At 43.0% G+C, this 17,189-nt stretch overlaps 1 protein-coding gene across 1 annotated transcript in view; it reads right to left on the bottom strand.

The window, feature by feature from the left end:
- Positions 1 to 13,098, bottom strand: part of LOC117519110 (dimethylaniline monooxygenase [N-oxide-forming] 5-like) — a 33,459-nt gene extending 20,361 nt beyond the window's left edge. Inside the window, exons 1-3 of the mRNA XM_034180409.1 lie at positions 13,013 to 13,098; positions 1,857 to 1,995; positions 288 to 476 (exon numbers count right to left, since the gene is read on the bottom strand). Of these exons, the coding sequence (XP_034036300.1) occupies positions 288 to 476; positions 1,857 to 1,988 (321 nt within the window). The 5' untranslated portion in view covers positions 1,989 to 1,995; positions 13,013 to 13,098. The remainder of the gene's footprint in view (positions 1 to 287; positions 477 to 1,856; positions 1,996 to 13,012) is intronic.
- Positions 13,099 to 17,189: the final 4,091 nt, after the last annotated feature.

Genomic DNA, 17,189 nt, shown 5'->3' with positions numbered 1-17,189 from the left:
ATGTAATGAAATTCTGAAACAAGAATTAAATATTAAGTTTATTTTAATATACCACGGGTGAGATGGAGATGATGTGCTGTGACGACCCCTAAGGATGGCTTAAATGCAGAGGACAGATTTTGTCATATCTATGTATATACGTATGTACAATGACAATAGACTCTATTCTATTAAGCGCAGCAGCAGAAAGAAGCTGAGTGAAGTGGTAATGGGTGTTCCGCAGAGTATATGATGATGATAAGTAAGCTTAAGTAACACCGTAGACTGTTCTTTTTGTGTTTTATTACCTGGAAGCGAATGTGTGGCATCAGGTTGAAGTGTTCAGCATACATTTTGTAGTAACTGAGGATTTTTGAGTGATGCATATAGTTGGGAAAATCAACAGGAGCCGGGAAATCGCTGTAGGACATCATCTCCTTGGAAACATTTATGGACAGGGACCGGTAGATACTGGCTCTGCTGGGCTCTGGCATTTCCTGCAGGAGAGCATTTCAAAGAACAGATGTTGTTAATAGAGCAGGGTTAAAAACACAAAGATCCTGGGGAGATGAAGAATCCCATTATTAAATTCTCGGATGAAGTTGGAGGTCAATCCCTGATTTGGACAAAAAAGTGAAATGGCTCAAGTTTGTCTCTTTCTGCTGTTATTTGGAATGAAGCAAAAGAAATTACACTGACAAGAAGTCAAAGTCAACTGCTTGTTCGATTGGGGCAGCCATCAACATGAATACAGTAATTTTTTGGGGGGGGATTTCTCAAATCCACACAGGGTCAAAATTATACATACAGGCTCAGATATATACATACACCCCCATGAATATTTTGATTTGTGGGGGCCATTTCAAACTGTGCCTCAATCAGCCATTTGTGGAAGCCATCAGCAAGCTTCTGGCATAAATCCGGCTGGATAGTATTTGAACACTCTTATTGGCAGAGTTAATTTAAATGGGATGGTTTCCTGGCATGGACCTATTTTTAGTAGGGGTGGTTGCCAAGTGATTAGTGCACTTTGTTTCAGTGCAGAAGGTTCCCGTGTCGCCGACCGAACGGTCCCCCTAAACATCGGTCCCCCCGATGTCGTGGTTCACGGATTAACATCTCATTCCTGCTTCAAACTGCACTCTAGTCATCATCTATCTCAGCGACAGATACCTGAAGTTTTTGTACAACAATCATTTCCACATAAATTCAGCATTATTGCATCATAAAAGGCGATGTAAACGATTAGAGCGCCGTGGCTAAACAAGCTGCTAGCTGATGCGTTCACTGCACATCGGCCATTTCTAAGTGTCTCGGAATTTCGCCAAGCTTCTGCTTAAAATGGCCTCATTTCTGTTTAAAACTGACTTTAGAATGATTTAAGAGATTTTACCTTTATCATCTGATGGTTAATAATCGCATTAATCCATTTGATTGCTTTGGGTGAAGAGACTCTGGCTCAGACGTGCTGCTGTGGTCTGAAATGATGCATGCACAGATGCAAAAGGCAGACTGATTTTTAGGGGCGGACCGTTCAGTCTGTGACACCAGTTCAAACCCCACCCCTGCCACATTTCTCCATGTAATGTTGAGTTGTGTCAGGAAGGGCATCCAGTATAAAAGTTCTGCCAAATCAGCATGGAGGCCCACCTTGGACCTGCTGTGGTGACCCTGAGTGGAAAACAAGGTTGCACTCTTGTTATAGCTCTGTTTTTTCTGTAATTACACTTTTTTGTTGGTCCTTTTTCTGATATGTTTAAATAAATTCTCATTATTAACCATATCCACTGAGTGACTGTGTACACAAACTTGCAAATCTATGCCAGTACCAACATTAACAGAGCAGTTTGACATTGTTTTATTGCGTAATGCCTTGCCTTGAACTTCCATACGCCACCAAGGTCATCAATAGCTTCAAAGCAGGTTGGCAACATTCCTTCATCCAGGCAGATCTTTGTGGCAGCCAGACCAGCAGAGCCAGCGCCAATCACTGCTACTTTGTGCACCATGATGGAACTGTATTAAGAAGGGGAAAGCAGTAGCAGGAACATTTTAGATGAATAACTTATAGATTAATGACAATATTGACGGCCCAATCTCCCACTTCATGCAAAGGAACGTAAAATGCAAGTATCATTTGTAGTTTTTACCCAGTGCAGTTTTGCTTTTCACACCCACTGCCACATCCTTTAAATTACAAATAGATTTGCAGTCATTGGTGTACCCATATTTATATTTGCATAAAAATAAGGTGTCCATCCATTTTCTTCCGCTTTATCCGGGGGCAGCAGCTCAAGCAAAGCCGCCCAGACCTCCCGATCCATACACACCTCCTCCAGGGGAACCCCAAGGCCTTCCCAAGCCAGCCGAGAGATGTAGTCTCTCCACCGTGTCCTGGGTCTTCCCCGGGGCCTCCTCCCAGTGGGACGTGCCCGGAACACCTCTCCAGCGAGGCATCCGGAAAAGATGCCCAAGCCACCTCAACTGACTCCTTTTGACATGGAGGAGCAGCGGCTCGACTCCGAGTTCCTCCCGAGTGACTGAGCTCCTCACCCTATCTCTAAGAGAGCGCCCAGCCACCCTGCGGAGGAAACTCATCTCGGCCGCTTGTACTCGCGATCTCATTCTTTCGGTCATGAGCCAAATCTCGTGACCATAGGTGAGGATCGGAACGTAGATCGATCGGTAAATCGAGAGCTTTGCCCCCCACTCAGCTCTCTCTTCACCACGACGGTCTGATACAGCGACCGCATCACTGCAGATGCTGCACCGATCTGTCTATCGATCTCACGCTCCATCCGTCCCTCACTCGTGAACAAGACCCTGAGATACTTAAACTCCTCCACTTGAGGCAAGGACACTACACCGACCTGAAGAGGGCAAAGCACCTTTTTCCGGTCGAGAACCATGGCCTCGGATTTGGAGGTGCTGATTTTCATCCCGGATGCTTCACACTCGGCTGCAAACCGCCCCAGTGCACGCTGAAGGTCCTGATTTGACGAAGCCAACAGAACCACATCGTCCGCAAACAGCAGACGAGATTCATGTCGTTCCCAAACCAGACCCCCTCTACACCCTGGCTGCGCCTAGAATTTCTGTCCATAAAAATAATGAACAGAACTGGTGACAAAGGACAGCCCTGGCGGAGGCCAACGTGCACTGAAAACAGGTTTGACTTACTACCGGCAATGCGAACCAAGCTCCTGCTGCAGTCGTACAGGGACCGGATAGCCCTTAGCAAAGGACCCTGGACCCCGTACTCCCAGAGCACTCCGCACAGGGTGAGCTGAGGGACACGGTCAAATGCCTTCTCCAGATCCACAAAACACATGTGGACTGGTTGGCAAACTCCCATGAACCCTCGAGCACCCGATGGAGCGTGTAGAGCTGTTCCAGTGTGCCGCGACCAGGACTAAAACCACACTGCTCCTCCTGAATCCGAGGTTCGACCATCGGTCGAATTCTCCTCTCCAGTACTCTAGAATAGACCTTACCGGGGAGGCTGAGGAGTGTGATCCCCCTATAGTTGGAACACACCCTCCGGTCCCCCTTCTTAAACAGAGGGACCACCACCCCGGTCTGCCAATCCAGAGGCACTGTCCCCGATCGCCACACGATGTTGCAGAGGCGTGTCAGCCAAGACAGCCCCACAACATCCAGAGACTTAAGGTACTCAGGACGGATTTCATCCAACCCAGGAGCCTTGCCACCTAGGAGCTTTCTAACCACCTCGGTGACTTCGGCCTGGGTAATGGATGAGTCTGCCTCCGAGTCCCCACTCTCTGCTTCCTCTTCGGAAGACGTGATGATGGGATTGAGGATGATTGAGGGATCAATCCCTCAAAAATAAGGTGTTCTTATGTACTAAGAAAGTGTTTGAACCATCAATCGGCAAAAAAAAGCTGATCTAAAGTAGAGTGCACAGTACAAGCTGCATTGAAAAAGTATCCAACCTTTGGCCACAAAAAATACAATTACTCACCTCCGTTCTGAAATCCTAATACCCTTCGAAGTAGTGTCCATGGGAGTGCACACACTTCTCCCTGTGGTTCTGCCATTGTTGGATGCATTTCTGAAAGGCCTCTTTTGGAAAGGTGTCCAGTTGGGATATCGTGTTCCACATGATGTCTTATAGCAGAGGTCTCAAACTCATTCCAGAAAGGGCTGAGAGGGTGCAGGCTTTCTTTACAACCACTCACTCCACCAGGTGATTTCACTGATTAACTGATTCCATCTGCTCAAAGTGATGTTATGACTGAAATTTGGTTTCTGGGTCGTACCTTTAAACCCATGTCTCATCATCAGTGATAACAGTGTTCAGGAAGTCGGGTCAGTGTTTGCACATTCCAGCATGTCCTGTGAGACTTCCAGATGCAGTTCCTGCTGCTCAGACATTAGTAGTTTTGGCACAAACTTCATTGACAAGTTCCACATGCACAAATCCTCCATCAAAATGGAATGCACAGAACCTGTGCTTATCCCCACCTCGTCGGCAAGTTGTTGGATGGTTACACGACAGTCATCCATGACCAAAGTCTATATTCTGTGAATCACTCATTTCAGGCCTACCAGAATGTTTCACTTTCCAGTAATGTGTGCCCATTTCGAAGCAGTTATACCACGCTTATTTGCATTATGGGTGTCAAAATCCAATACTTTGCCCGTGTTGTGACACCTGGGTAATGGATGAAGTAGGGAATTTGCCTGTTGGAGTGACATATGGTGGAAACCTTGTGTGCCATGTGGATGCTACGGTAATCATAAAGGCCCAACAGGACAAGGCAACTAACAGGGCTCTGGAGAAACAAGAGGTCCTCAGGCGGTTCAGGCAGAGGAGGTGATCGGTTATAACCAAATGGCTGTGAAGGTGGATGAAGGCTGCAGCAGCTCCTCAGACCCCAATTTTCTGTGATTTTTTTTTTCTTTTTCTAGCCATCAAATCAGGCTAAGGCTCTGTCAAGGACCCAATGCAAACAAACCCATGCAAAGGTGTCTCTGGATCAACCCTGGATGTAGATATCTCATCTGGGAATCAATCAAGAGTTAATCTTCTTCACCACCAAGGGATTGCCACGATGGAGTCATGGCATCATCACCAAAAGCTTGCTGAATTTTGTAAATGGTTTCAGCTTGGTTATCAACACAAGCTTTAAAACATTCTTATAAACATAAAACATTCTTAACGCTACTGTTACTGTATAAAAACATTCAGCTGGTCGAGGCTTTAGTTATTGATTCGTTCAATACATCGGACTTGTGAGGTTGAACGGAGTGCAAACAAAGTCGAACGAAATGCTAATGTTACAAAAACTAAGCAAACGATAAGAAACCGCCAAGAACAGCAAAACGAAATCCGGACAAATTGAAGTTTTCGCTGGCATTCGTTCAAATTTTTCGACAAAGCACCAGCTGCAGGAACGAAGCTGAGTGAAGGTTAAATGATGCCAGTGAAAGTCCAGATTTCTTGTTTCGTTTGGGCTTTGTTGCCCTTCATTAGTGCTGTGTGACTGGGGCTTAAACCAATAGAAAAGTGTATTGTGTTCAGATAAATCAGTATTGCAGATCTTTGGAAGAAATGAATGCTGCACACTCTCTGGACCACAGACAAAATAGACCCACCAGATTGTAATCAGCAACTAGTCCAAAAGCCAGGGTCTGTCATGGTATGGAGTCGTGTCTGTGCCCTTGGCAAAGGTATTTTACACTTCTGTGATGGCAGCATTAGTGCAGAAAAGGGAATTGAGATTTTAGACCAACATTTTTTCCAATGACGTCCATGTATTTTTTAGCATGACACTACAAAACCACCTTCTGTACACATTACAAAGGCATGGCTACAGAAGAAGCGAATTCAGACACTGGACTAGCCGCCTGCAGTCCTGATCTGTCCCCAATTGACGATGTGTGGAGAATTTTGAAGTGAAAATTACAACAGTAAAATGCTTCATCACTTGTGTCTGATCAAGGGTCACGCTGGGGCTCGAGCCTAACCCAGTAGTCATACGACGTGTGGCGGGGTACACCCTGGACAGGACGCCAGTCTGTCACAGGGCTGGATGTATATTAACAAATGAAATGAAGGTAACCAAACAAAACATGAACCCTATGTTAATACTGTATGCAGTGAAACAGAAGTCAGCATTGGAATCACTATTTTGTTTATTTTTAATTCACATTTTCCATACCGTCCCAACCTTTTCTGATTTGGACTTGGAAACAAAGCTCACTGATTCTTATCGTTCAGTGGAGCAGTAAAATGTTTTTTTTTTTTTTTTTAAACACTCTGGCAGGACAAAAAGGCTCTGAACATTCTGTGTCAGTGACCAGGGGTGAAAGTAGTTTTAATTTCCAGTAATGCCAGACACTTTAATACAGTTCAAAACAATACATAGACTTCATTATTCAAAAGTAAAGATTCATAATATTTTTTTTTTTTTTAATGCCTCACCAACGTGTGATTTGATGCAAAGCTCTTCCATGCCTTTTTTTTACCTGCCTTAAAGTTGCCACCTATTGGTCGGACGTGTTCAACACATTGTCAAGAATTTTTAATACTACGCTGTCACCTCAAACTTTATTAATCATTCTGGGCACATCTCAGATATCTAAAAAATTTACTCCAGCATAAACACAAACACATCCTTGGACAGGTCTAGCCCACGATCTTCCTTAATTTCAATGAAAATGTCCCAGATGTTTTCTACATTCATGAGTCAATATAGACTTGTAGATCCCTAGCGTCTTTCGTATCCCTGTGCAAAACAATATTCCTTCTTCATGCGCACCGGTCATTCTCTAGAATAGATTATTTTTATAACATAAAAAACTAAGTCCAACAATTCCATCGGTACTTACCCATAACAGTGTCAGACCATGGTACAGTAATTTTAGACCTTCACTTTAGTATGAAGCCAAAGAAATTTAGACACTGGAGGCTTCATCCTCTTTTGCTGGCTGATGTCATCTTCTGTAAAAACATTACTGATTCAATTTTTTTCTATGAGACTAACAGAAAGGAGGAGACCTCCCTGTCTTTATGATGGGACACCCTCAAAGCTTATATTAGGGGTAAAATAATTTCTTTCACTTCTTTTGCAAATAAAACATGGAGTTAGACAGAGGGAACTGGAGGACACCATTACAAATCTAGATAACACTCTCTCATCCACATATACACCAGATTTATATAAAGAAAGGACTGGACCTTCTTTTAACACCTGAGGGTGAACAGCTTCTTCTACACGCTCGGGGTCTGGTGTACAAGCATGGAGATAAATCTGGACCCCTCTTAGCTCATCAGCTGAAGGCAAAGGCAGCATCAAACCAAATTACTCAGATAACAGACGAATCAGGCTCAATTTCTCAGGACCCAGAAAAGATAAATAACAAATTTAGGTCCTTTTTCTCCCACACTCTTTTAGTCAGTTATCTGGATATAAATTAAACATTGCAAAAAGCAAATACTTCCCAATTATCCAATTAGCCATTGACCTGCAGTCATCTGCTATAGCTTTGAATATAACTAAAAATGGATTTAAATACTGTGGCATCAATATTTCTCGATCCCTAAGAACAATATGTACAAAATATCACTTCACTAACAGCAGTGGTCATGTCTGACTTACAAAGATGGAATTACTTGCCATTATCCCTAGCGGGTAGGATACAAATGATAAAAATGAATGTGTTACCAAGATACTTGTATGTTTTTCAATGCCTTCCTGTCTTCCTTCCCAAATCTTTTTTTTCTACTTTAAATGACATTATGTCCTCTTTCATCTGTGTTGGCAAAAGGCCCAGGGCTAACCATGCTCTTCTATGCAGGGACAAATCAGCTGGGGGACTTGGACTTCCCAACCTATCCAGATACTACTGGGCTGCCAGTGTGCACAAAATAATATCCTGGTTTCTTTCCCCCACGTCCAGCTGGTGCTGTTGTGAGTCAGCCTCCTACTCTTCTTCACTACTGGCTTTGACCTATAGCACTCCACCCTTTTCCCCACTGAGCTTTACTACTAACACTGAAAATTTGGGCACAAATAAGATGGCACTTTGGATGGCTCACTCTCCCCTTAGCCTCTTCCATTTGCAATAACCACTTATTTATCCCAGGAAAAATAGACCCACAGTATTCAACACTAAACTGCAAGGGACTTCATAATTTAGGAGACCTGTATATTGATGGTGTATTTGCGAGCTTCAACCAATTAATCTCCATATTTAATTAATTTAAGCCTGACTGTTTTCATTACTTTCAACTTTGAGACTTTGCAAAAAAGCACACCATGTCATTCCCTTATGTACCAACACCCAGTGGACTAGACCTGGCTCTCCAGGCTAAAACTTTAAAGAAGGGCCACATTACTTACCTCTACAATTTGCTCACACCAAATGAGGACACAATTTAGGCAAAATTAAGGCGAATTCGGAATGAGAACTCCAACTTGTTTTCTCTGAGGCCTATTGGGAGAGAGCTATGGGGGCAGTTAACTCTTCATCCAGTTGTGCCAGACTTTCACTAATTCAGTTCGAAGTAATGCACTGACTACATTACAGTAAAGAAAAACTCTCTAAACTCTTCCCAGACAAAGTAGATGATAAGTGTAATAGATGTCAAAAGACTCCATGCAACCTCACACACGTTTTGGGCGTGCCCCAAGCTATCTAATTTTTGGCGGGAGTTTTTTAAAAATCATTTCAGGGTTATTACACATGAACCTAATCCCAACACCACCTACTGTAATTTTTGGTAAACCTCCAGACAACCTTCGTACTACGACCTTTCAAAATAATGTTATAGCATTTGTCTCTCTCAATGCACGTAAGAATATCATGGACCTTTTAAAACTGGAGAAGACTGAATTCTCGCTTAGAGACTCATCAAAAAAAGTTTTATACACACTGGAGACCTTTGCTGTTTACTTTAATGGGCTACCAGCTCAGGAAGTCTCTCTGTGAACAGATATAAGATTGTCTTGGTGGGTGCATTTGAACTTCTTCACCTGAGCCCATTTGCCGGCGGCAAATAACCCCCCCCAACAATATAGTGAATTTAGTGGTCTTAAACACTACAACATGCTGCTTTACTACACCAGCGAGCAGCTACAGTAATAATAGTTATGCAAGTGGAGACTTTACTTTCAGCACTTTAAATAAATGGGGCTTGTATTTAATTTTAATTTTTTGTATTTTAGTTTAGTTAGATTTGTAATTTCTGGCATGCCGAGAAGTTTGTGTGTTATGGTTTTGACTTCTGGCTGTCACTTGTTTTAGATTCTATTTTGATTTATTCATACAGATTAGAAGATCCTGGGTGGGGGAGGAGGGAGGGAGTCAAGGGTAATTATGGGGTTTTGTTTTTGTTATGGGGGGGTACTAAATTTTATTTTGTACCTTACAACTGTGACTTGCATATGATATATAAATGTCCACGTGATGACAGCAAACAGACACACATGCGTCACTGTGGGCAGTTGTTAGTCCATGTCTGTCCAAACACAGTACATGTTGTCCAGCTGGGATGTCCAGAATGACAGATCACCACAGCCGCTTCAGTGGGCTGACACACCTCATGTCAGTTCAGCGCAAACACCAAAGCCACACTCATGGGGAACTTAGACAAATTTCACTGCTAGCACGACAGTGATTGTCTGCAAACTGTTGTCGTGCCAAGAGTGCGACTGGCCACACATTTTCTAAGTGCCATTTTTTTTTTTTTTTTTTTTTTTAAACAAAATGTAGTTGTCCCACACTATTGCCGTAATTTCCACCACAACACTGTAATGTCCCTTTAAACAGTTTGTATGAAAGATTGTTTGGGTAGTTTCTATGGAGATAAACAGTGACATCAAAGCACATGTATATAGCGCCAAATCACAACAAACAGTTGCCCCAAGGCGCTTTATATTGTAAGGCAATGGTGTGGTGGAAATTACATTTACAAGGCCAATAGTGCCCGTAGTTAAAGAATCGCCCTTAAGGGCATGACACATACCACTGACTCACTGCAGCTTTTTGGACAGACAGTGCAGCTTTTGCAGGGTTGCATGACAATTGTTCCAAAACAGAACAATCATACCTATGACACATCAGCACAGCTGTCAGGCCTAAAGTTGAGAATGTAAAAACCTTTCACAGACTGCTACAATGCATTTTTAAGTTGACTCAACTTTTTTATTTTTTTACAGTTTGAAATTTTCTCCCTTCACTTTTTTTTCCCGATTGACATCTAAAAATAGTCAGTTAGGCTGTCTAATATAACACATGACAGCATGTAAACCAACTACAAAAATGTTTAGAGTTTTGTAGGAATCTTATTTGCCCCCGGCACAAACACCACTAAAAGCCCACGGCCTGCCATTTGATGGCGAGAAAATCGAGTGCACACTTTTCAGATCACCCTTGATTTTCACAGAGGCGCATTCAGCAGTGCACATTTAAGGGCCCCTTCACACATAACACGAGAGATGCAGAAACCGGAAGAAAATCCGCAAACCAACCATGAAATGGGGAACCAAGAACCATCATGCGCGTGCATGAACACAGTGTGAGCAGCTGTAACATGTTACACCACGCCGCTGATGTGGAAAAAAGTAAAATAAAACCAGCTGTATAATTAGTGAATACCACTGGGTTGATATAAATAATAAATAAAAGGGGACACAAGACAGAACCCTGCGGTTAAATAACCCTGGTTAAAAAAAAATAATAATAAATGCCACTCATGGGATTCAAACCTGCAATTTACAAAAGCCCCAATTACCAAATGGGAACTTTACCACTGCGTTACAATCACTGCTTAATAACAGGAGTGTAAAATGGCTAAAATCAACAAGGAGATAACTTAAAAAAAGGAGACAAAACAGCACCGTAATAATTGACAAAATGGCGTTTGTTATGGCATATGATTGGTGATACATGACTGAAAGTGGCGTATTTGTGGCACTGTTGGCTTGTCAGAATGTTACAGTTCTGCAGCACAAATATTCTGCCAGACACGTGTGGCGGGCCGGACATGCGTGACATACAGATCGCCTGCTGCATGATCTGACGGTTCGTTTCACATGGAGCAGCCTGCCAATGTGCGCTGTGTGTGGCTGCTGCAGCGCTCTGAGCACTGTGTGCGCTCAGACGTGGCTGTCTGGCCCCCATGTGACCATGTCTGTAAATACATATAATCAGCATGTCATGCAAGTGTGCTCTCCCCCTGCACACCACGTACGTGTGTGTGTGTGTGGGGGGGGGGGTGACACATGCGCGATACACATTCATGGCACGTGTGTTGCTTTCACGCCACACACATGCGCGATACACATTCATGGCACATGTGTGTTGCTTTCACACCACACTCGTGGGGGCACTTAGACAAATTTCACATCTGGCTCAAAAGTGATCGTCTGCCGACTGTTTTTATGCTAACAGCGTGAATGGCCAGTGTCAGCGAATGGTGTTGGATCTTCGTGTGTGTCACCTGAATTTGGCTGACACCTGCCACGAGAGGGATCAAATGGGCTCTCATAGGGCACACTCTGTCTTCCAGCCGCTGATGTGCACAAATAATTGTAGTGACAGGTGTACAAGATGTTGGAAGCAGCTCCAATTTTTTACAAATGGCATGCAATTCCTCCTTTGTGCACTACTCGGCTTCAATCGTGTTATGTGTGAAGGAGCCCTAAGTCACGTCAATCATCTCCCGGCAGAAAATGTCTGTTCTGTGATGCTGAAATAAAAATACACAATACCGTAGGGTGACCAAATGTCCTGTTTTCACATCCTGTCCTGGCCATCCTGGGTTTTGTTTAGACAGTGATAAAAATGTCCTGGTTTTCATTGTTCATCTTTAGCCATCTTTGAGTCTTGATCTCATTGCCGGGACAAGTGTCCTGCTTTTTGGTAATCAAAATGTGGCCACCATACAATACTGGGTGAAAGAGCCACGCATTTTATCTGGGAGATTTTTTGACACCAAATGTTCTCCTGCCAAACTCTGACAGTGAGCGTGAATAACAGTCAGGTGTTAACATCTGGGCGACACAGTGGCTTAGTGGTTAGCATTGTTGCCTCACAGCGAGAAGGTCATGGGATCGATTCCCACCTGTGGCCTTTCTGTGTAGCATTTGTATGTTCTCCCTGTGTTTGCATGGGTTCTCTCCGGGTGCTCCGGCTCCGTCCCACATCCTAAGACATGCAGGTTAGGTGGAGTGGAAACTTTAAATTGTGCGTGCGGGTGTGAATGCATTTGTTTGTCTATATGTGGCCCTTTGACAGAGAGACAAGTGTCCTGTCCAGGGTGTACTCCGCCTCACGCCCTATGACTGCTGGGATAGGCTCCAGCCCCCCGTCACCCGACCTTCGATAAGTGGTTGAATAAGAGTGTGTGTGTTCTGACATGTAGAGATAACCACTGCATGGACACTTCAAAGGGATTTCAGGACAACTTACATGCATTCGGTGAAGAGAATAACAAGTGTTTCAGATAGTTGTAGATATGTTTATGCTGAAACTGCCATCCTGATAGGTTTTGAATGTGCATTTTTGGCAGACAGCAGCCATCTGGTCTTACCACAACGATGCACTGGCTCTCAATGTTTAACAGCACTTTCACCTCCGTCAGTGACCTTGCAGATATTGAACACATTCTTTGAAAAGAATAAGATACCTTCCCAATGCTATCACATTTTGAAAGAATTTGTTTGCTGTATATGTTCTACTGACACTTTCTGCTTTTGAAGCATAATAGTTTAGGAAGCCAGAGCACTTTAAAAAAAAAAGCAAATTAAAAGAAAGCGAGAGAGAAACATTTTGGTATGTAATGAGTGCAGAATTAATCAAATTTTCATTTTCTGAAATAACAGATGAAAAATATTGACGTTTTGAACAATATTCAAAGTTGCTGAGCTTCACCTGTGCATACATACTCATAGTATTATGCATTAAATGTGTTGTATCCAACGACCTCCACAACTGCACAAAAATGCATTTACTGTGACTCAACTATATCCGAAACTACTAAACAACTGCTTATCTTTCTTACCTTGATCTTCTGTTTGTTTTGTGTGAACCAGGGAAGAACTCAACTTACCCTGGGATTTTATAGTGACCTATGACTGGCAAAGCACATTTTTTTTTTTAAAATCCCACCCACAAAATCCAACTCAGATGTTTGGTATCTTATTACAGTTCAAATCACTGCAGTAAAATTCTGGCTTGGTTTTATGATGTGTGGTTCATTCTCTCTCCATTGCTATATACTGCATGAGGCAGTACCATATTTGTCTTCCATTATTATTAAAAATAAAATTTATATGACTACTTTGTATACATAAGTGCAGTTGCTGGCTGCAAAGTAATATGAGGTGATGGTCTCGGGGTGATGGTATAGTGGTTAAGGCGTTGGGCTTGTGACCAGAAGATCCTGGTCCACGTGCCAGTTTGTCAGTAGTGTAGTAGTAATACTCTTGTGCTCAGCGCGTGGCAGAAAGTTTTTTTCATCCTGCAGAAAACTGAGCAATACGGTAGACACAGGCCCTAATGGCCCAATTTCATAGCCTTAAGAGTGTGCATATCATGAATGCTTGGTCTTGTTGGATTTGTGAGAATCTACTGAATCTACTGGTACCTTGTTTCCCATGTAACAATAAGAAATATACTCAAAACCTGGATTAATCTTTTTAGTCACATAGCACTACTATTATTCTGAACACTAATGTAAGACTAGTCTGGCTTTTGTTCCATTTTTGACTGTTATATTATAAGGTGTGGTGTTTTTTTATTTGAATTTTCTTTTAAGACGTTATACACTACCATCCTTATATTCTATATCCTTTAAGCCTGGGTCCCACCGAATAATGAAGGATGAAGAAGAAGCCACGCATGGGTGTGTCACAATTATTCGAAGAAGGACCCACCTTTTCATCTATCACGTATCCACTATGAAGGTGCCTCTATGTTCCTCTCTGTACCCCGCATGTGCCGCGTAGCAGCCTCTAGTGAGCCACGGCCGACCTGTCATTACATCCTCGAATGGCTCGCATCAGCCACACTAAGCCACGTAGTGCCATGATAGCGCCAAGATAACGCCATGTTGGCGCATGTTTAGGCATGAGTTTGGTCCAAACCTCCAGCCCTCCCACTCCTGGTCACTTTAAAGTGTGGGTTTTCAATTTAGTTTCACAGCAGCATTTAAAGATGTCCCTTTTTTTTAATTTTTTAAACGCAGTCCAAAAATAGACACTCCAGCACAGTTCCACAGTTGTGCGCTGTGTGCCAGGCTGCTGTCCACCTGTAATGCACCAGACCAGCTACACCCGAACCACAGGTTCCTGGAGAGCCGCCTCTGTGCTCCTCGCTGGCTCTCTGGCTTTTCTTCTGCTGCTTTAAACACACAAAACTTTGTTTGTCCATTTATGCCTCTACTGGTGGTTGGCTCTCACTGCGGTATTGTATCACTTCCTGTTCCGGAGCACAGCGGTGTTTTTCTGTATCTGTTAGCTGTTTAATCTGCGCAGTTAGATTGATCTAGTTATCTAGATTACGATTTGTTTCCCATTGTAATCTTTACGTGCCTTAACTAAAGCACTCATTCTGCTGAATCACCTCTAAATTATTTACACATTATTCACTTTGCGTGTTTTTAGGAATCCGCTAGCTTAGCGTAGCTACTAGCTCTTAGCCGATTTAGCATGGCGGCTTCTCCTGTCTCTCCCGCACTTTTCTGCTCTGGGTGTGAAATGTTTAGTTATTCCTCGGCCTCCTTTAGCAGTAATGGTACTTGTAATAAGTGTAGCTTATTCGTAGCTTTGGAGGCCAGGCTGGGCGAATTGGAGACTCGGCTCCGCACCGTGGAAAATTCTACAGCTAGCCAGGCCCCTGTAGTCGGTGCGGACCAAGGTAGCTTAGCCGCCGTTAGTTCCCCTCTGGCAGATCCCGAGCAGCCGGGAAAGCAGGCTGACTGGGTGACTGTGAGGAGGAAGCGTAGCCCTAAACAGAAGCCCCGTGTACACCGCCAACCCGTTCACATTTCTAACCGTTTTTCCCCACTCGACGACACACCCGCCGAGGATCAAACTCTGGTTATTGGCGACTCTGTTTTGAGAAATGTGAAGTTAGCGACACCAGCAACCATAGTCAATTGTCTTCCGGGGGCCAGAGCAGGCGACATTGAAGGAAATTTGAAACTGCTGGTTAAGGCTAAGCGTAAATTTGGTAAGATTGTAATTCACGTCGGCAGTAATGACACCCGGTTACGCCAATCGGAGGTCACTAAAATTAACATTAAATCGGTGTGTAACTTTGCAAAAACAATGTCGGACTCTGTAGTTTTCTCTGGGCCCCTCCCCAATCAGACCGGGAGTGACATGTTTAGCCGCATGTTCTCCTTGAATTGCTGGCTGTCTGAGTGGTGTCCAAAAAATGAGGTGGGCTTCATAGATAATTGGCAAAGCTTCTGGGGAAAACCTGGTCTTGTTAGGAGAGACGGCATCCATCCCACTTTGGATGGAGCAGCTCTCATTTCTAGAAATCTGGCTAATTTTCTTAAATCCTCCAAACCGTGACTATCCAGGGTTGGGACCAGGAAGCAGAGTTGTAGTCTTACACACCTCTCTGCAGCTTCTCTCCCCCTGCCATCCCCTCATTACCCCATCCCCGTAGAGACGGTGCCTGCTCCCAGACTACCAATAACCAGCAAAAATCTATTTAAGCATAAAAATTCAAAAGAAAAAATAATATAGCACCTTCTACTGCACCACAGACTAAAACAGTTAAATGTGGTCTATTAAACATTAGGTCTCTCTCTTCTAAGTCCCTGTTGGTAAATGATATAATAATTGATCAACATATTGATTTATTCTGCCTAACAGAAACCTGGTTACAGCAGGATGAATATGTTAGTTTAAATGAGTCAACACCCCCGAGTCACACTAACTGTCAGAATGCTCGTAGCACGGGCCGGGGCGGTGGATTAGCAGCAATCTTCCATTCCAGCTTATTAATTAATCAAAAACCCAGACAGAGCTTTAATTCATTTGAAAGCTTGTCTCTTAGTCTTGTCCATCCAAATTGGAAGTCCCAAAAACCAGTTTTATTTGTTATTATCTATCGTCCACCTGGTCGTTACTGTGAGTTTCTCTGTGAATTTTCAGACCTTTTGTCTGACTTAGTGCTTAGCTCAGATAAGATAATTATAGTGGGCGATTTTAACATCCACACAGATGCTGAGAATGACAGCCTCAACACTGCATTTAATCTATTATTAGACTCTATTGGCTTTGCTCAAAAAGTAAATGAGTCCACCCACCACTTTAATCATATCTTAGATCTTGTTCTGACTTATGGTATGGAAATAGAAGACTTAACAGTATTCCCTGAAAACTCCCTTCTGTCTGATCATTTTTTAATAACATTTACATTTACTCTGATGGACTACCCAGCAGTAGGGAATAAGTTTCATTACACTAGAAGTCTTTCAGAAAGCGCTGTAACTAGGTTTAAGGATATGATTCCTTCTTTATGTTCTCTAATGCCATATAACAACACAGTGCAGAGTAGCTACCTAAACTCTGTAAGGGAGATAGAGTATCTCGTCAATAGTTTTACATCCTCATTGAAGACAACTTTGGATGCTGTAGCTCCTCTGAAAAAGAGAGCTTTAAATCAGAAGTGTCTGACTCCATGGTATAACTCTCAAACTCGTAGCTTAAAGCAGATAACCCGTAAGTTGGAGAGGAAATGGCGTCTCACTAATTTAGAAGATCTTCACTTAGCCTGGAAAAAGTCTGTTGCTCTATAAAAAAGCCCTCCGTAAAGCTAGGACATCTTTCTACTCATCACTAATTGAAGAAAATAAGAACAACCCCAGGTTTCTTTTCAGCACTGTAGCCAGGCTGACAAAGAGTCAGAGCTCTATTGAGCTGAGTATTCCATTATCTTTAACTAGTAATGAGTTCATGACTTTCTTTGCTAACAAAATTTTAACTATTAGAGAAAAAATTACTCATAACCATCCCAAAGACGTATCGTTATCTTTGGCTGCTTTCAGTGATGCCGGTATTTGGTTAGACTCTTTCTCTCCGATTGTTCTGTCTGAGTTATTTTCATTAGTTACTTCATCCAAACCATCAACATGTTTATTAGACCCCATTCCTACCAGGCTGCTCAAGGAAGCCCTACCATTATTTAATGCTTTGATCTTAAATATGATCAATCTATCT

This window comes from Thalassophryne amazonica, chromosome 10 (assembly GCF_902500255.1).
Source record: "Thalassophryne amazonica chromosome 10, fThaAma1.1, whole genome shotgun sequence".
NCBI classification, from domain to species: domain Eukaryota; kingdom Metazoa; phylum Chordata; class Actinopteri; order Batrachoidiformes; family Batrachoididae; genus Thalassophryne; species Thalassophryne amazonica.
The sequence above is the reverse complement of the archived record's forward strand: the minus strand, read 5'-3'. Positions and strand labels throughout refer to the sequence as shown.